This window comes from Lonchura striata, chromosome 14 (assembly GCF_046129695.1).
Source record: "Lonchura striata isolate bLonStr1 chromosome 14, bLonStr1.mat, whole genome shotgun sequence".
Lineage (NCBI taxonomy): Eukaryota > Metazoa > Chordata > Aves > Passeriformes > Estrildidae > Lonchura > Lonchura striata.
In genome coordinates this window covers 2,292,982-2,314,423 of record NC_134616.1, presented here as the reverse complement: position 1 = coordinate 2,314,423, position 21,442 = coordinate 2,292,982, and the positions used below count along the sequence as shown (strand labels likewise).

Sequence of the window (21,442 nt, the reverse complement as noted above, 5' to 3'; positions counted from 1 at the left end):
AATTTAATTAAAGTTTGCATCAAAACACATTTACACAAGGGAGCTGAATTAATACTGCAGAGCTGGCACTTTGAAACTCTCCAGGGCTTCCCTGGGAAATGCTGGATCCCTTTCAGCACAGAGATTCTTCACTGCGACATCAGGCACTGATCAGACACTTGCTATATTCACCTCACTGAAGGCCTTAGATTCAAGGCATTCATACAATAAATAAGTATTTGAATCAGAAAAAAAAAACAAAAACAAAAAAAAAAAAAAAAAACAAAAAAAAAAAAACCACCACCAAATATTGATTGAAGCATATTTGGAAGCACAAATCAGTTGGGTTCTGGAATATAATAGAAGAAAGGGAGGAAAGGGAGCTGGGATGTTCTGAAGGAGTCATCCAGATAAGCCTACATATTTACTGATATTTTTCATTATATCAGTATATAAGATCCTCTGTAAAATATCTAGGCATAACTGAGTGAGTTTTTTTTATTTCCTGGACATGTCTGGACTACTCACTGTTTTTTTTCCCCACTTTTTCCCTGGAGAAATTTGGTTACTTAAGTCCTGAAGCTACATATTTACTCAGTGTAACAGGAGCAGGAGCAGGGGAAGGGCTCTGGTGTGTACAGAATTAGGAGACAAGTCCATGAAGGGATGGATAAATGGAGTCACAGTGTGATAGAGAAGGGGCCATGTCCACTCCACACTCCAGTGGAGGAGAGCATTCTCCCTGTGCTGAAGCTGGGGAAAAAATAATAACTGGCTGAAATAATAATAGTTATAACACTGACTATGATGCTGTGATCAATTGTTCATTTCAAGTGTTTCTGGGCTTTACAATAAATCTCCAAACCCCTGTTACAATCACAGTGGTGCCACATTCACGACAGCATCTTGCTGCTTTCCAATTCCACTGGATAATGGACTTATAGCTACAAAATATGTTTGATTTTTCCTACTGTAACAGCCCCCCAAACACGTTCTAAATGCTGTTAAATCCAGTTGCTTCTGTAATTCAGATGATGTATAGATACATAGCAAGTGTGGTGTAACAGAGGAGTAGATCACCCCAAGCCTACAGTTCTCAGGGGGATAATGACAGCAGATAGCAAATTAAACAGATCAGTTTAATTTGCACTGTGCAGCATTTAGTGAGGCCCTGGGTGTGCTGATGGGCAGCCCAGAGCCCAGGACCATTTCTGCAGAGCTCTGGGTGTCCCTGGCACTCCCTGTGCCCCTCTTGGGGTGTGCAAGCCAGGGCCAGCAGAGCCCTAAGGACTCTTTCTGCCTCAGGACAGCACAGAGGGTAAGAGAAAGGGGTAAGAGAAAGGACCTGTGAGTGGAAAAATGAGAAAAATACTCCGTGTCAGAAGCTTTCCTATTTGGGGAGTTGGAGTCAGGGGTTTATTATTTGTTTGTTTTTTTTTCCCAGGAGTTTCATGTCCTTTTCTGCACAAGTTCTGCCATCATTCCTGTTTCATCTCCCAGCATTCCAGCAGCCCAGTCAGTGGGAGGCTTTTTCCCAGCCATGATAAATTATTCTCTGTCAGAATCCAAATCTGCCTTTTCAAGTCTGATCATTTGTGATGAATTTATTCTGTTAACATGGGCATGAATAGAAGCAATAGAGGATAATAAATTAACTTTGAGCATATTAATGACATCTCTAGACTATGGGTGAATTAAGGAATAAATAGATGAAATAGGTTCAATAACAGGCTGTTGAACACTTAGTCAGCAATTGACTGGTAGCTTTTCATTTAAGTCCTTTTATATCCTATGGTTAATTAAAAAACTTAGAAAGATTTAAAGCTGCCCTTTGGAGCACAGACTGAGCTCGAACTCCTCCTGCCATCCACAGGAGCTGTAGGAAAGGTGGTTGTGAAATGCAGTTTGCTGAAGCCTGAGGAACATCAGCTTCAGAAATTCAGGTTTGGATCCTCTCAAAAAGAAATCTGTGCCAAAAGTGGTGACAGCTTTCTATATGGCATCTGCCAGAGCAGCACTTAACCTGGACTTAAAACATCCTTTCTGTAGAATTTAAGGAAAAAAATCAACATAAATGATGGGATTTTGTGGGTTTGCTCTTATGAACTAGGATTAGGTTAGTTCAAGAACTTTCACTCCCAGCAAGAACTGCTGGGATTTATTTGGTTCCCTTCAATGTGTGCCTGCCCTGACCAGGATTTCAAAACTGGTTTGAAACAGACTTTCAAAAGAGCTGGGTGCTGAGCTTTAGTGACTTTGTAAGAAAAAAAAAGATTTTTTCTTAAATCTGAACCTAAGGGAGCCTCTGTCCTGTGCAGTAGAGAAATGGCTGCTTGAGGCTCACATACTAAAGGAGGTGACAAGTTCTCTGACAAGTCTGATTGCTAGTTTTTACCTTGTTAAATAATATATGTTAGGCTTTTATTAGCATCGGCATGTTGATGCCAAACCTTATCAAACAGCACTGAACATTACATTTTTTGCAAAGACAGCTATGGTTCAATGTATAAAAATATGAATATAAGGAGAGTTGAGTCAAAACTTGACACCTCCTCTCTGAAATTTGAAGGTCAATAAATTTATATCTCTCTTCATAATCATTACATAGACACACATAGACAGTGTGTGGTTATAAGAAGGTGTTTATATAATTGAGTTTATGAAAGCATAATTTAAAGGCCAACTAATGTGTTTATTTCCATTTTAAAATATTTCCATCTTTGAAGTAATGAAGTCTAATTTCATGAACAATTGGATACCTTGTGAAGTTTAACTTAACTCTTCCACAGTTTTATATTTTTTGTGCACCAAGTAATTAATAATAATATTAATAATAATAATAATAAATAACAACAACAACAACAACAAACAATAATAATAATAATAATAATAATAATAATAATAATAATAATAATAATCAACCACTACCCTGTTTTCAAGCATCATAGTGCTGATGGTTGCAGCCACAGGACCTTTCCTGACAGCTGTTGCAAAGGGCTGACAGGATGCTGTCAGCAGCTGCTCAGATTCCTTCTCTTGGCTGATCTTACTGACACTAAAATCTTCCAGAATAATCACAGCTATCACTGTTTCCTAACAATGCCTTTTTAAAATTATCCATGCTAGGAGAAAATGTTCTGTAAAGAATTGTGTCGAGTGTTGATCTGGCCTAAATTATTCCCATCACTTGTCAATTGTCCAGGGGCTGATAGAATCATCTTTTTAAAAAAAAATCAAACAAAAAAAACCTTACAAGTTTAATAACCCTTCTAGCTAAAATTCCAGTATTTTAATTGAAAATTAGTTTGAAGAATATATATATAAATATAGATATATATAATATGTATTATATATATAAATATATAATATATGTATGTATGTATAATATAGAATATATATTTTTCATATATATATATGCCAAAAAATGTAATAGTTGGAGAAGGCTAATCTGAGTGAGATGAGGAATTTCTAATCAAAGAGCAAAGCTGCAGTGGAGCACTGGGAACAAGGGAATGTTCAAGAGCTGGTAACTGTGACAGTATTGCCTCATCAGGATGCTGCCCAAATTTCTGGAGGTGCCAGCAATGCCTGTAAAGGCCCAGTTGGGAGGCTGGAGCCATCTCAGTCAGTGATTTTGGACTCTCAGGTAAATGATGGAAGCTGTAGATTTCAGGAATCCTTTTTCTTGTTCAAGTGCCTGCTCGGAATGAGGCTCTGAGCTAATGTGCAAAGATTGCTCCAAATCACTCAGAGCCACACTCCAATGCCTGACTGGAGCACAATGAAGTTTGGATTATGCTGTTTTAAATTATCACCCATTTGCAGTCATTTTCTTTATAAAACAAGATTAAAATGACTGTAATTCAAAACATTTTACCTCAAATTGATGTGAAAATTGTAGTGTTCATTTTATTTCCATTTTTCAATTTGACAAAACATTTCACTCTACATACAAGCTTTTCTGTGTTGTCACTATCTTAACAGTGTAAATATGAATTTTACTTTGTGCACTTGACTCTCTCCTGATGTGTCTTGTTTCTTAACACTAAAGTTTTTGAAAGCATGTCTGTCTATAGATTGTTGTAGTACCTGGAGAAAATAGACAGGTTTAGGAGGCTTGCTTACCTGCCTTCTAACACACACTGTAACAGTTTATAACTTCATGTCGTTAAGTTTGTTCTCTGGTCCTCATACATGCCTGATGGTTTGATAAGTACTGATGAATAAGCAAAGCAAGGAATTTTAGCTTAATGGAGTTTAAACTCAGATTATTTACCTGCAACTTCCTTTTGTTTGCTTTCATGGTAATACCATAGGAGAAATTTCTCTTCATTATTTTTTCCTCAAAGCTCCATGTCTCTGAATAGAATGGTAAAGGGAAAGAATAGTCTTTTCCTTAGAAGTTTATTTCATAGACAGGGAGTATTGTCAGTAATACTTTTTAAAAATCCAGTAAATTCTGAGTAACTTGCTTGAGTTCCCCATGTAAAAAGATATTTGTGTAATCTAAGACAGAGTTCTTCTTGCAGAGTTCTTGAGGAAGCAAAGAACACAACACTGAAAAGCGCTGGAAAATTAAGTGACTTGCAGAAGTCCTTGTCTAAACTATTGCCAGTGAGATTTACAACTGCAAAGTACACGGCCTAAAAATACAATTGCATTTATTTTTTAAGTCACACTGTGCTCGACCATAAGTGCCACAGACTGCCAAAGCTTATCACTTAAAGTAATAGCAAGGCACATGTCAGCTCTCAGACCCTCAAACTCTGCAGAAGGGCTATTTCTGTGTGCTCAGTCTGCAGAGGATAATTCATTCCTTACTAGGGGGTATGATTTCAAGAGCTGAACGCTTTAACTAGTACATATGTATAGGGTAGATTTAAAGTGATTATGGAAATGTCACCACAGGACAATGCATTATTAGTAGGCCCTCATATGTTGTATGCTGTCCCCTTATGTTTGCTGATAATTAAAAAGCAGATTGGGATGTCATGGTGAGAATGAGTGCAAAATGTCCCTTTTATCATTTGCAATAAATATGAAATAGTGGTCTTGCTGTATCCTTCAGTGATTGTTCTATTTGTGTTGGTGACAAATGACATCTTTCCCCTTGTAATGTGCCTGCAGGGTTAGATGACTTTATTATTATTAATGAGTCATTGCTCCAGCTGCCCAGAAATACAGGGAGTAGGAAACATAAGAGATTTAGACCTAAGTAATTACAAATGTAATTATTACCTTTCAAATTTCATTTTTACAGCAATCACAAGGTTGTTAATCAAACATGGCCCTTTCCATGTGTTCACACTTTTTGGAGCCTTTGTCAAAGGGATGAGTAGCTCCGTGGGCCCACTGAGGGTTGTTGGTGGCAGATTGACAAAGTGGTCTTGACAGAAAACTGCTGTGAAAAATGGGATGGAAGCTGCTGTGTAGCCATCGAGGAGGATGTGCTTGAGAGGGTTCTCCAAGAGGAAAACCCTCCTGAGCTGCAGCCATATGGACAAGAGTGTCCTCTTGAGGAGTGTTACTCCTCCAGCCTGTCCTTCCGCAAGGTTGTTGGTTGGGAATCTTAAAAACACAACAGAGCCAGCATGCTGCTTTAAGGGAATTAAAAAACACGGCCTCTTACCCTGAAATATTTATCCTAATAACTCATAACTAGGGATTTTAAAGTTTTGAGGTGGTGCATAAGGTAGTGCAGTAGTGGCAGGGGCGTTGCAGGGAATTCAGAAAAGGGGAATAGCTGTGATTATTGTTAGGCTGTGCTGCAGATGCCATGGAATATAAGCAGTGCTGTTTCTCAGAATCATAACCTGAACTGATATTTATCATGAAATATAAAATCTGAGGGACAGCTTTGGAGAAATGAGAACATTTCCATTCAATAATGCCATTTCTCCATAATATGAAGGATCCTCATATTTTAAAGAAAGAAGTGAAAATTAATTGAATTGGGAAGATGGAAGCTAACAGTTACCACAATTTATACTCCTAAATGTAATGTGAATCAACACTGTCACAAGCATTTGAATTTCGAAACTACATTTTGATGGGAAAATTGTTTTGTCAAAAAACTCTCAGAAAGCTTTATTTATATATTCAGTTGGAATTAATTAATATTGTTGATAGCCAATAAAATGCAATAGCTATCAGCACTTAAAAAAGCATATCTAATAGGTACATAGGTAATAATTACATATGTAATTATTGTAAAAATGTTTGGAAGTATTTGAAAATAAATAGGGTATTCACAGTAGAAAAATTTCTTGCTAATATTCTAATAAAGAAATATAGTTTGTTTGTTTTTTTTCCCCTTGAAATGCAATTGGAGTCACCACAAAAGGTACAGAATATTTTTAGACTGGTGTAGGTTTGTTTTAGTTGCTGCTCTAGTGGTCTTTGACTTTCAATTTCTGTTTGTGTATATCTGATGAAAACATAATTCAGTACAACTTTTACTGGCTATCTTTTATATATACCACTGGAGATGTATCTTTACTAGCTCACTGAGCATTTGGGCATTTTATGACTCCCTTTTGAAAATTAATGTTTCATTTAAGTGTCTGAACTGTGACCAATTGCCCACAGTTGTTCAATTACTTAATTTAAAAGGGTTTTTTTAGCATTCTACTTTCCATCGAACTTTTGTTTATTTTTTACTGTATTTTTTATTAGTTATTTTTTACTCTAAAGCCAATACCAAGGAAGGCAGAGCCCCATTTGGCATGGAGATGCACCCAGAGGTTGCAGACACAGACATTTGAGGGGTTTTTCCCTTGAAGGAGCTGCTGTGTGTGAACAGAACTGAGCAGGAATTTTTGATTGATGTATCTGATTTTTTTGATTACACAGCCTAAGCTTTTGAAATGTATTTTTTTCTGTTTCCACAGCAAAATGGGTTTATGTAGATTGCATGGTGATTCTTGGTTCTCTTTATGAATCTTCACTCTTTTGGGATATTTAGTGACTTTCAGTAAAATTAATAAGCTGCCTTTCCTTCATGGACACACATAATTTTATTTGAAACTTAAATCTGAAAAACATATATATAGATATATATTATAATCTGTTTAAATGGTTCCTCTGGAAATTGAAGGTCTTTTTTAAGCTCTTTTTTATTCTGCATATTTTTGTAGGATGATGTGTTTATTACAGGAATTTTACATCAGTAGCGGAGCTTAATATGTATCACTTAAAATGCATAATCTTTGCAAGTATGGGGGCAAAAATGCTAATTTCACTCTTTACTATGTTTCCAGGTCGAAGGTTATTGCTGGAGGATAAACCATTTCTCACTATGTAGTTTCACCTTGTTTAATTGATTTGAATTTGAATTTATATTCCATGTTAAATAATAAACCATGTATTAATAATTAAGAAGGTTCAGTACAAATGGGAAGCAGTTAATTAAATATTAAATAAAGCACATTGTATTAGCCAGTATTGTAATCAATATATTAGATTTTAGGTTATCCATTTTAGATGGTCATTATACTTTACTAGTTATAGTTAAAATTCTCATTGAAAACTCAATATATACTTTATAGGCCAGGAAACATTAAGCCTTTGCAAATGACCATTTTTTCTCATAAATATGAGCAAAACATGGACATAAAAGATGCATTCAATTGAACTGTTAGAGAAGTAAGGGTCACTGCCATGTACTCTGTCACACCCATGTTCATTTTAAAAAAGAGTTTGCAGAAGGTTTGGGGGCTTGGTTTTGTTGTGTTTTTTTTTCCTTCTTCTTTTTCTCTGAAATCTCTTTCTGTGGAAAACAGTAATTATTGAAGCTGAACTTTTCACAGGAACATTGCCTTTAGACCATATCTTGGTTATGATTAATACAAGATTGAGGTTCTAGTCAGAATAACAATGAGGTAACCAAATGAAAGATTAATGTGCTTTATTTGGGGGCTGTTGTTGGTGAGGGAAATATTCACTTCACAAGAGTGGTTAATGAGACAGGAATTACCAGAGGCTGACTCTCTTCTCTCTTGCCCTGACACTTCCTCCATTTCTTCTCTCCCTCACCAACTTTCTTTGGACATCTTTAATAATGTTTGCTTGACTTGTTGAATTCAGATGCAAAATCCTCAAAACTCATCCTTATCATTTGGATTTCATGAGAAGTATTTCTTTCTGATTAAATTCAAATTAAAACCATGGCTGTTAGGATATAAACTGTGCTCATTGGAATGGAAGCTGAGCTGATTTTTGCAAGCTGCCCAGCAAGATCCGGTAGCACAGGTAGATGTGATTTCCCTCATGCCTGTTGATTCCTCAGTCAGAACATCTGGAGGATCAATCTTCCTCTGATTTCTCACAAGCAAATCAAGCTCTCTACACGCAGCTGAAAATTAGAGAGTGGTGTGTCCTACTTGTTCTTTGAATAAAAAGGTTTCAAGGCTAGAATTTAAGTAACTCTTTTGGGTTTTTAATTTATTGAGACATGTACAGGAAATAAAATATTCATAAGGAGCTCCTCCCAAAGGCATTTTATTATTAAACCAAAAAGCTAGAGTATATTATAGCAGCACTCATTTAGGGTTTCTACATCCAAGCTTCTTCCTCCTGACCTTATTAAAGTAACCCAGTTTACACTAACTATTATTCCCCCCTCCCTTTTTTATTGTTAATGACATTTCTGTTCTCCTCATATGGTGGAGACCTCTAAATGATGTTACTCAAGTGGCCACTTTTGGTCACCAGGGTAATTCCAGATGATCATTTCCCCACATTACGCTTGGATTCCTGCTCAGATTTAGTACCACATTTAGAAAATACACATGGGCACGACGTGATGTGGGGGCCTGACCTATTCCTTAGGAGCTGCTGGCTGAGAGGAGGAGTTGGGGTTGTCATCTCCATCACTCTGGTGGGTTCCTGCTGAGCAGAGAGTGCTGGAGGTGCACTGGGAGCTGCTTAACGTGAAACGCTTCAGTAAACGAGAGGCACTTCTGGATGCTGATAGAACCGTGTTGGCACTGCCAGCCATGTATTCATATATGTGCTGTGTTGTGAAAATATGAAAAATAGCTCAGCAATGGCATAATTATGGGCAATTTGCTTAATTGCTTGCTAATTGTTGCTTGCTTTATTATGAAACAAGAGTGCTCTAAATGTAACACTGGATGGTTTGCATCCAAAATGTGTCAGATTCAAAACTGGATTTTCATTAAGACTTCAGCTACATGGCTTTAAGATTCAAGCACTCTGTTTTCTGTGGTTTAAGGTTTTTCTCCCTTTTTTTTTTTTTCTTCTAATTGGTTTGGAAATTTTCTTTGCACTGTTTCTATGCCCCTAAATTTGCATTGGTATAGTTCAGTCTGGTGGTTTCTGAACTTCTAATGAATCTGAGTACTTTGCTAATGAATGCATTTACAAATGTCTTTTGATCATTGCTACATGTGGGTAAAGGTGGAGATCTTTTAAGGCTTCTCCAGGAGCTCATGTTCTGGATTGTCCAACACTTAGAGAACCACATCTTCCTTTCAGCACATGCATTTGGATTGCTTTTCTTTTAAGGAATAGGTACAATTCTGAAAGTTTGGCCTTTTGGAAGAGCCATTCTCTTCTTTTTCAACCAGTATATCCAGATATGAGCAGAGGGTTAGACCAAAAGTCCTTTCCAGACTAATCTCTGTGATTCTGTAGTGCAAGTGATGATTTCGTGGCAGAGTGAGGAAAGAACCAAAAGAAGCAGCTCTCCAGATGCTGTTTTGTTAGTATGTGTCTCTTTTAAGGCTGGAGGGAAAGGCTAGAAAAGAAAATGTTCTGTCTATACACCAGGTATGTGCTGCAATGATCTTACAAGTCTTTTCCAACCTAAATTATTCCATAATTATAATTTTCAACATTCTGAGACTGCTGGTAACATACTCATACCAACAACCTATCTTGCTTTGTGACTTTTCCATGAGAGACAGTCTTAAAACTGGAACATGATGTTAAGCTGGAAATGCCAAAGTATTGTGCCACATTTTATGGACTGAGGAGAGTAGCACTGTTGAGAGCTTCGGTTTTCATCTCCAAAAAGTAAAGAGGAGAATTAACATTTTTATTTAGTACCTCTAAAGTCCCACTCAGACTTTATAGCCATAGGAAGTCTCTGGTCAAAACAAACAAACATACCTTTTGTTAGGTATTTTTTGTATTTGCTTATGTTGAAGGATAGCTATCTGGCAAGGCAGAAATTCCAAATTTTTATGAGTGAAGGTAAATATTCTTGAAAACTGTTTTGAGCTATAAATGATGAGACTGTGGAACAATGCAGAAAGTCTTTTAACTGTTGTGCTTTTAGTTATATTTGACAGTTCTGATCTAAACATTTCTTAAGAGCTGGCAGACACTTTTTAAAAAATGTTTTTAGTTCTGCAGACAATTAAAAAAAAAAAAGGCATTCCTAAAACAACCTGGAGTTCAAATCAAAGTGGTAAACTCACATATGAATGAGTATGATCTATTACAAGAATTAAAAATTCTCTTTTGTATTATTTGTATGTCATGTTTGAAAAGTCTTCATGTAGTATGGAAAAATATCTAAAATTGAGGGTTTATAACTCAGTGAAGTAAATTAGTAAGACTGCTAAGAGTTCAATGGAATGTACTCTTTATTCATAATATGTGGGGAATATGAAAACTCCTATTTCCATTTATAAACCTGTCATGTCTTGTGTGAGAAGGTACCAGACACTGAATTTCACTTGCAAGAACCATAATTTCTTCTGAAAATATTCAGAGACAGCTGGAACTCTCTTCCTTGATGCGTAGAGGCAGGTGTCAGAGGTGTTTCCTTGCCCTGATTACTTATCAGACTATGCAGAATAATCACCTGCATTACTGCTTTGGAATGAGAGGGAAACTTCCTGAATGTTTGGTTGTCACCCACATTTAGAATGATTTGCAAAGAAATAAAATAGAAAGAATCTTAGAGCAGCAGCCAGAAGGTGCCCTGGTCAATTTGCAGAGCCTCTGGTACCCAACCACTTGAACACTGAGCTTCACATCTCCCACGAGTGTGGCTGGAGTGATATGTAAGGAAAATAGAGAATGAGTTTGACAAAAAGGAGATCTATTTCATGGCCTGGAAGAACAGGCAAAAAAAAGGTAATGCTGGGAGAATATCCATACAGAAATTTTCCTGCAGTTGGTTCTAGTTTGAGTTATTTTCCAATAATCTTTGCTTTGTGGGTGGGGAAAGCTGTTTGTTTGACTTAGAAAAGGGTTTTTTCAAAGTTAAGAAAAATTGTATATTTTACATGGTATTAACCATAAGTACTGATGAAAAGCATACTCTGAAACAGTATTGAAAGAGAGATTATGACTTCTACAAAGATGTTTCTTCTAAACAATCCTGCATTGCCAGACTTTTGTATAAAAAGACCCCCAATTTTAAACCAAATTAATTTGTATTCATACCTTACGATTTTATCCAGGATAATTATAAAGCTTTGGTGTTTTCGTTCTTGTGGTTTTTTGTTTTTTTTTTTTTTTTTTGGTTTTGTTTTGCTTTGTTTTGTTTTGTTTTGTTTTGTTTTTTTCTGATAAAACTAAAACTCAGATTAAAATATCTCTTCCTTAATAGAATAAGCAAGACTGTAACTTTAACAATACTCTTATTCTTAACATGATAACATGTTCCAAGTCTCCAGGTAATCTGGCAACACATGGCACAAAATTACTGTCCTTATCTTTGAAATGGTGTGGAGACTGTGACCTTTTTTCTTCCACAGTTGTCTTGGCCAATGTTAAATGTTAGATTTTTATTGTCAAATGCTTCCTTTTGCTGCTTTAGCTTTGTGTACTCTCTCACTGTAGTTTGAGAAAAATGGTACAGCAGAACTGTTGTAACAACTTGCTGTGAAGAGCTCAAAACAAATAAGTATTATTTCCAAATACATGTGTGTTTCACATTTTAACTGAATTAATAGCATTTTAAGTTTTGTTTTTTTTTTTAATTAATGCAAAAAAGACACATTTTTCTACTAAATGGGGATTACTCCACACTCTGTCAAGGTTGTACCTGATTTCAGTGGATTGCCTTCATCAGAATAGAAGCAAACCTGGATAATTAAAGAGCTTAAAAGACTTGTATATACTTAAATTTATGTCTCTAATAGCAGATAGTAGGACACAGAAAGATTAGACTAATCTACCACTAGAAACTTTTCTTTTTTGCAGTAATTATTGCCTTTACTGAATTATTTCTATATTTATGTCTCCTACTGCCCATCAAAAACTGGATTAGTATTGCAACAGCAAGGTACCAAAGCTTTGTCAGGATTAAACTGAAATACACTTAGGCAAAATGACTGAGGACATGTTGAAATGCCAGCAATACAACAAAATAACTTTTATAAACAATCACTCCTCTAAATGACATGTACAGCATCCTGAAGGAGAAATAATCAAGAGTAGAGCATTCGTGATATAACAAGCAACCAGCTGTCTTCTTAACCATGGTAGATTTAAAAAAAAATGTATCCTGGTTTGGACAGCAACATTATATATTTCAGTGCCTGAAGGAGAAGCTTAATTCCTTTGTATTGAGATGTAACATAGGAATAAGTGTTTGTGCTCTGCAGCTTTACACAGATTTCAACATGCAAAATATTTGTTAAAACAGAAATGCAGCATCTGTTTAAACATAAAGCTCAGAGGGGGGGAGGCTCCTACCCGGCACTCCCATTGCCATAAGTAATTTTAGTGGCATTCCTTCTCCAGTGCCTATGAGCCAGAATCCCATTTTAAATGCTATTTTCATTAAAAATATACATACATATATATATACATACATATTAAAAATATGTATGTATCTTTAATTGGGAAGTTTTATGAAGAAAGCACAAGGAAATATCCAGTCAGATATTCTTCTACATTTCTGGTGTATTTAACCATGTACACAGGAAGAGAATATAAAACTTGCAATATTAAAACTATTTTGAGGAATCATGTATAGAAATTTAATTCCATTAATTTTTAATTTACCTACCATGGTAAAGCCCCAATTTAAATGAAACAGATCAAGAATATTTATGTATTACAAATGAACATCTTTCAGATTTAGTAGTACACTTTGCCTTGGAACAAATTAAAATATTTTGTAATCCTTTTTCAAGGACACAAACCTTGCATCTACTGATCAAATCTGGTTTGATTACTAGCAAAATATAGAGGTTACATCTGCTTTTGCTGGTACTCTTTGATTTTTCAAGGTGACCAGTATTGAATGCATGGAGAAATCAATTCTCTTTAAAATAGCTGTTACGCTATTTCATTCTTATAACTCTTGAGTGCATCTTTCAGTCCAATGGGCCATCTTTGGCAAGTGCCCAATTTAGGGTTTTTTTTTGCCTTAAGCAAAGGAAAACAATAAGAAATCCAGTTTTAAGGGAATATTAAAAAAACCAAAGTTCTTTTCTTTCAAATAGTTCTATGCATATATCTAGATTAATGGCATTACATTTTTATAAAGATTTTAGCATTATTACAGAAATGAAAATTGCAAGGAGTGAAAATATATTTTAGGTGAGTGACTGGTCCAGAGGACATGGTCAAGTTGTGCCAGAGGAGGTTTAGACTGGACATTAGGAAAAAAATTTCTTCACTGAAAAGATCAGCAAGCATTGGAAGAGGCTGCTCAGGGAGGTGGTGGATTCACCATCCTGGGAATGTTCAAAAAGCATGTGGATGTGGAACTTGGGGTTTTTTTTAGTGGTGAAAGGGGTGGTGCTGGGTTAATGTTTTAACTCACTGGTGTTAGAATTGTTTTCCACTCTGAGCAGCTGTATGATTCTAGAAAATCAAGTGTATAAGGGTTTATTATAAAGCTTTAATGATGGTGTGAACTGTGACAACACTGGGCCCCAACATCTGAACCTTCACTGAAGGTCTACACCTGGAGGCTTTTCCTCCAAATATGTGGCCATCATTGTAGGATGGGAATTGCTTTGTTGAGGAGGCCTTTTCCTCCCAAAATGTGGCCATCATTGTAGGACGGGGATTTCTTTCTTGAGGAGGCCTTTTCCTTCCAAAATGTGGCCATCATTGTAGGACGGGGATTTCTTTCTTGAGGAGACATTTTCCTGCCAAAATGTGGCCATCATTGTAGGACGGGGATTTCTTTCTTGAGGAGGCCTTTTCATTCCAAAATGTGGCCATCATTGTAGGATGAGGATTGTTTGTTGAGGAGACATTTTCCTTCCAAAATGTGGCCATCATTGTAGGACATGGATTGCTTTGTTAAAGCCTTTTCCTCCCAAAATGTCTCTATCACTGTAGGACGGGGATTTCTTTCTTGAGGAGGCCTTTTCCTTCCAAAATGTGGCCATCATTGTAGGATGAGGATCGTTTGTTGAGGAGGCCTTTTCTTCCCAACTGTGGCCATCATTGTAGGGTGGGAATTGCTTCGTTGACCTTGACTCCCTCTGGGAGACTTTCCTCACACTCCTGACAGCGTCTTGTGTTTTTCCACCCTCGCAGCTATCGAAGTGAACCTGCAGAAAGCTCTGGCCGAAGCCTCTGAGAACTGCACGCAGGAGTGCCTCATCCTCGGCCACTCCGACAACTGCTGGATGCCGCCGGCCCTGGCGCAGTTCCAGCAGCCCAACGCCTCCTTGCCATCCTTTGGCTTCCAGCAAGGCTGGGGCCGAGGAGCCAGACCCGAGGGACGTCACACCCTCGGGAGGCCCCTGCCAAAGGACGACAGTGACAAAGGCCAGGGAGGGCCCAGGCCCCAGTTCTACAACACCTGCGAAAGACATTGCGCCGGCGAGGATCCCGTCAAGGTCATCCCCCTGGCAAACTTCGCCGCGGCCCACGCGGCGCCGGGGGCTGGCAGCAGCGCCACGTTTGTACACGAGCACCAGCTGTGAATGCAAAGCTGACAAATCCCCAATTCCAGGCTTTACGTGGGACTGTGTATAGGCACGGCCTAGCGCCGCTCCTCGGGCGCACACAAACTCGTTAGGCTTGTGAATATTTGTGTATATAGAATCCTAAAGCTGAAACGGAAAATCAAAATCCTTAGGACCTGGTCGAAAGGTGTTTACTGTAGTTCTTGGTAAAATCCAGAAAATGGGGAAGAGAACCCACAACCCAGAAACAATCATAAGAACAAATTCCTGTTCATTTTCTTACGTGGGCCATGTAGTGCAAATATCTGCCAGCACTTCTTTCTCCATTTGAAAGCAATTCCTTAGTACAGTTTGGGGAATATTGCAGTCTAAAAATAGCTTACTCAAATTTTTCTTTGTTGTTATAATTTATAGCATATTCATAGATTTCATCTTCCATTTGCTTAGCATTAGAGATCAAGTGAGCAATTTCTCATTTGATCGCTTGACATAATAGAATTAATAAAATCCTAAAATCTAATTCTTCAGAAGGATGGTACATTTTCCCACCAAAATTTATCTTTTATATAATTAAGAAGAAGAATGTACATGACAACTGATTTTTATTTTAATTTTTATTGGCTCAATGTACAGGTATTTATTCTTTGAAAGAATGCAATCGATAAAATGGAAAGCTCTCAGCTAGGCTTTTCTGTGTGAAGTAAACGTGACAATGAGAGGATATCCAAGATCAAAAATGGAAACAAATAACAAACAACTCTTTTTCATTTCCAAGATTTTCCTTTCTATAATAATTAAAGGAACAATATTATACTTATTATGTTTTTTAAGCCATAAGTCTATTTTTCTCTCTCTTTTTTTTTTTCTTTTTTTTTTTCATCTTGAATAGCTTGCTTGGCTACTGTTCCTGTTAGTTGAAAATTACATGGGCACTGCTGAAAACAGTAGGAAGTGGGGTAGTTTTTTTGGCTGAAGTGATGTTGTAGAGGCAAGCTACCAGTGTTATAAAGAATATTTAATAGTGATGTGTACGGCTTTTTTTTACAGCTATATTCACCTGTTGTAAGTATCCAGTAAAAGTTTAACTGTCATATTAGTTACTTCATCACAAACCTGTTAGATAACGAAGTATTTGTCATTGTGGATTAGTTGTTAGAGGATGACTGATAGTGCTCAGCAAAGAAAGAAGGACCTAGGTAATGGAAGATGGATTAATATAAGCAAACCCTAATATATTATTTGAAAAACTCTCAAGATGATTGTCTTTAAAGAAGAAGGATTTGTTTTTCAATGTTCTGTGTACTGGAGAATATATTCTCTTGGTAAATTCCAGAGTGGATGAAAAGCAGATTCCTTTCTTGGATGAAAAAAACATATTTTCTCTAGTATTTCCTTCTAGTACTTTGTTGGTCCGTAGCCATTTCATCATTTGCAGTATGTACATACCAAGAAATTTTTCCTTTAAGAAAATGCATAACTTTTTTGTTTTATTGCTACATTAAGTGAGACAATCGAAGCTGTATGGAGGGGAAAAACAGTGTGTGAATATTTCCTATGGGTAGAACTCTATGTAGGCTTCATAATGTAACTTAAATCTGTAATTTATAAACAAAACTGTGTGTAAAAATGCTGTATTATTAGCTGCTTGTAAAATTTACAGAAGTTCAAGTTGTTGAGGGTTTCCAATGAATGCTAAAAGAGCTTCTCTTATGTGCCCAGCAGGTATAAGTAGCTTTATATATCGCTGTCCCCACTGTAAATCTATTCAAACACATTTAGATTTTATGTGCTAAATAAAAATTTTAAAAAAGCTTCACTTTTAACCTACTGATAGGGTTTAATTAATGGACATCAGATTATCTAATGGTGTACTTCTTTTGCCTTTTCTTTTTTTAAGTAGGTTTCAATAATGTTTAGAAAAGATGTGGCACACTGGCTTCCAGTTGCATGTAAATCCTGGAAAAAAAAATCATAATCCTTTGGGTACTGACACATCTCATTTCCAGTTCTGGGACAATTAAAAATTTGACAAATTAATTCATACCTAATGTATACAAAGGCCTTTGTTTGCTTTGGAGACATCAGGAGTAGAGAATTCAGCAGTTATTTTCAGGGATATGCAAAAATATGAGCTTATCTGTAGTTTACACAGATTTACCAAACATACTAATTGTGCAAATTTAGAATAATGCTGGCAGTAATTCCTCCTATTGTAGGCAGAGGTATTTAGTTTTTATTGCAGATTATGTTATACCAAATGTTTGCAGAATTGGCAGCTCCATTGGAAAACTGAAAACTCTCCTTTTCGTTTTTGTTTTTTCACCTGCAAAAGTTCTTTGGGGAATGAAAATTGTAACTGAAATTTCCTGGCAAAGAATTAATTTCTACAATTTTAGGAAAATTGCAGAAATTTTTAGAGGAAAAGGTGAGGGACTCAGAATTAGTGGGGTTTTTTTTTTTCATTGATAGGGAAAAGAACCCAAAAAGCTTCACTTAATTTAAATATTATGGGGTTACTTTAGGTTTTTTTCCCTAAGGAAGAGAAGCACTTGACCTTCCGCCTTCCTTTAAAAATAAACAAACAAAAACCATCCAAACCAAACAACAATAAAAAATAATTTAAACAAAAAGCATTATAAAAATGAGTCTGATTATAAGTATTAAACATTATATCCATGGAAATGTGTTTGGTATTCTAAAATTCAGTCAACAAGATACAGAACAATTACTTCTAAATACACATTCTACCAGGAGATAAATTGTTCCCTCATTTTTATAAATTATATCTCTAAAATAAAAAAATACACATTTGAGGCAACATTTTTCTGAGCGGCATGTCAGTATCCAGAGGAATAATGTTACTAGAGACTCGTTACACATCTTGCCATATATATAAATAATTTATCTAGTACATAGACTGTATATTTTTGTGTATTTTTTTTTCTTTTTTTAGTCATTTAACTTATTTTATCTTACTTGTGTGAATTTGTGGAGAAAACAATTCTATATACAATATACAGTAAAATGCTAGTTACATGATTAGATTTGTGTAACAATAAAGGAAAACCTTTGCCTTCAAAGTGATGTGTCACACAGGCGAGTCTAGATTATTCCCCCTCCATGCTTGTTGCACTCCTGAGTATTGCAAGAAGGATTATTTCCACATCGTAAAGCAGCCAATGCTAAAATAAACAAACAAAACAAAAGCTGTTAAAAGAAAGAATCGAGTCAAAACTGTTTGAAGTAAAAGATGCTGTTTCTTTGTTTTCCTGAGCTGTGCTGCATTCTGAAGTGTAACTTAATTCTAAAGAATAATTAAGCATGTGTGCCTGACCAGGCAGCAGAGCACCTGCTCTGGAGGGTGGGAGCTGGCCCGATGCAGGTCATTTAGCTAATTAGCATGGCAGTGAGCCCGTGCTAATAGGACCTGGGGTTTATGAATGGCAGCTCGACACAGCATCAGTCCTGTGGTGCTGAGCCCAGCCTGGAGCAGAGCCGAGCCTTGGCATCCCCAGATCTGCCCAGGATTTTCATCAGGGAAGGGAAATTTGGCTCTGTTGTACCCCGAGGCAGCTGCAATCCATGGGGAGCCCAAAGCCACCACTATCCCCCTGCTCCCAGCACGGCCCAGCCTAAATATTTCCACTGCTAATGGTTGATTAGCTCAAGGTTGTTGGAGCCCCATTCCCAGTTTCCCATTCCTAGATACCCAATTCCCAGTTACCTGTTTCCCAGTTTCCCATTCCCAGTATCCCATTCAGAGTTTCTATTTCCATTCCCAGTTTCCTATTCCTGGTTTCTCATTCCTAGTTACCCAGTTCCCACCCCCATTCCCAGTTTCCCATTCCCAGTTCCCGTTCCCAGTTTTCCATTCCCAGTTCAAGCTGAGGTTTTAAAGTTGGAAAATTTAAGCTTGGCTTTATTTGGTGTCTCATGTTTTCCTTTTGCAGGTTGAGTACCGAACCCTAATCAATTCTAAGCAATTAAATGATCACACTGCAGTTTACTACCCTGATTTAGCTGGGTAAATAAATGGGAAGGAATTGGTTTGTGCAGACACAAAATAAAGTTGAAGGCAAAGATTTTGTTTGGTATACATAGAAAAATTGTGTATAACTTATGTTATCCCTAGTGAAGAAAGAGATTGACAATTTCTTGTAAATATTTGAGTTTGTATTTCTGGGAAATCTCCCTGCTCTGTGGCATACTACAGGATCTGAGAGTGAGCAGTGTATGTCTGTGTATTGAAACAGCCCTAACCACACTCTACAAATAATGCAGCTGGGCACCATGTACCACAGTCCAGCAGCATTTAAAGTCCAGTCAATTTGCAGTAGTTCTATTTCAGGTTTCTGTACAGCATGTTGTCTTGTTAATTACAATGCTTATTAATAAACTAGATCCACGAAAGCAGTTTTCTCCTTTGTGCTGTTTTCTTTGGGTTTCTGAAGTATAAGTTCTTTTAAAGTATTCCCCCAGCTACGCTTTTCTCCCATTTCCAAGTGGGAAATTTCCACATTTCCTTTCACTGGACAATCCAAATTTTCAGAAAGTCAAGAAAATTTAACTTTATTTCCAGTTGCTTCCATGCACCTGAGTAGGAGGTTTCTGGTAAGCAATAAAAATATTCACACAATGTGTACAGAAATTGAGCTTTATATACTCAGAAATATCATCCATTTCTGTGCCATTTCTCTTTGTACCAAGCTCCCCCTTTGTACTATGCCTCTGATACATTTACTCATAGAAAATCATTATGAGCTGGAGGCAGGAGAGTTTATGGTGTTTGCTTTGTTAGAAAATAAGCTATTTCTAATTGAGAGAACATGGTTAATGAGTTGTTGTCGAGCTAAAGGGATTATCCTTTCACCATGAATGTGATATAAAGAAATAACCATCAAACGAGGAACTAATGAAACAACATTTTATGCATTTTTGTATCTTATTTTAGTCCATATTTAAAGAGCAGCTCTTGTTGGCCTGACACTAAGGCAGTAATATCTTATTCTTTGATGCAGTTATGGCTTTTATGTCTACAGGACCCTTTCAAGCAGGAAAATATTATTTATTTTGGCATCAGAACTGTGCGTGAGTGTATTCCCTTACAGCCGATAACTGCTGACACATCAGTTGCTAGGCTAGATAATATATTCAACCTCTAAATTAAGAAAATGGATGAAAATTTATGAAGCTGGAGGGTTTCCCTGGTTTGTATGAAGTTGGCAATATTTTGCAGGGCCACCTCGGGAGGCAAGGAAAGTGTGGAATTTCAGAGATCTGGCCAAACAAGAGCAGAGCAATGTGTAGCACCTGGAGAAGTGCAGGATTTTGTCAGTGGTGTCCCTGCAGAGCTGCAGGGGAATTGCAGAATTGTGCTCCCATCGTTCTGTTTTCCTCCCTGCAGGGAGCACCTGGAGCCCTGTTCTGGCAAGATGGAAATTCCTGAATCCCAGGGAATTATTTGCTGGCCAGCCCTACAAAATGCAATATTTTCACCAAAGTGTTCAAAAAACATCTCTTGCCTGTAGGAAGGGCTTCAACTCCTGTTAGGTAATTTGGGCTGAGGTAAGGGCTTGATTTAAAACAGAACATTTGTTTCTCAGCAGCAGACGGTTTTGGGGATGTGCTGTCCATGTGATATTTTAGCATTTTTGTCTTTTCCCCAGGTGTTTCCAGGTGTGGCCTTAGGGCTGAGCTGCAGTTGGAGCAGCCCTGAGTCTTCTCCTCCTCAGAAGTGCCACGTGCCAAGCAGAAGAGGCAAGGAGCCAGAAGATGCTTCCTGCAGCAGCCAGAAAACTGCTCTCCTCCCTTGAGTGGTCATCAAAGTCATATTTTAAGAAGGTATTTGTGGGCTCTACTTCCAAATAAGTCTTTCTCCAAGATGTATCCTTTGTGTCTTGGTCATTGTATTCCTATTCCAGTATGAAAACATGGCATGCTTGATATCTGCAGTGGCACTAAGCATGTATTTCCACTTTTATTTTTATTATTTTCATGATTGAGATGTCTTTTGTTGGTGCTAATTGAATGCTTAGAGCTAAAGCTCTAGAGGTAGATGTGTTTAGGATGTCAAAGGTATTCCTGTTTAATTCAGAGCAGAAATCAAAATCTGTGGGTCCATGCATTCTGCTTTTCACTATGGAATTGGTGCTGCCTCTTCTCACTCCTTCTCTCCACCAGGATTAAGTCTGTGTTTATGAAAAGGGAAGTTACTGAGCACATCCATCCAGGAGACAGATGAATGGGGTGCCTGGGAGCTCTGTGCTAGATTTTAACCCATAGCTGTGAGCCACCAGCTGTGATGTGTTCTAGAGCAGATGAGTAAGCTGTGCAAAGAAAAAAAAAATGACATTTTATAAGGCACTGAAATGAAGTTATTCATTGCCACTGCAGCTGTTATGCATGTAGTAAAAGAGTTGATTAACATAAAGAGATTAAACTAAGAGAAATTGCTTTTAACCTGTGCTTGGCTTGAGTTGTTGTTTAGTTACCAGAGATGATAAAAGGCTGTACCCAGAAGCTTGTCTAAACTTTCTGAATTTCAGTTGTTCTATAAAGGATGTGCAGTTTTTCTTCTCTGCTGTGTAGATTAAGCTTCTGTGTAC

The 21,442-nt window shown here is 37.1% G+C and overlaps 1 protein-coding gene across 4 annotated transcripts in view; it reads left to right on the top strand.

Annotated features, from left to right (window-relative positions):
• Positions 1 to 19,250, top strand: part of PCDH11X (protocadherin 11 X-linked) — a 434,383-nt gene extending 415,133 nt beyond the window's left edge. For 3 of the 4 annotated variants that reach the window (XM_077786474.1, XM_077786472.1, XM_077786473.1), the window contains one exon: positions 14,464 to 19,250. In XM_077786474.1, coding sequence (XP_077642600.1) covers positions 14,464 to 14,855 — 392 coding nt within the window. In that variant the 3' untranslated portion in view covers positions 14,856 to 19,250. The remainder of the gene's footprint in view (positions 1 to 14,463) is intronic. The other variant, XM_077786477.1, reaches the window with a different exon arrangement.
• The last annotated feature ends 2,192 nt before the right edge of the window (positions 19,251 to 21,442 follow it).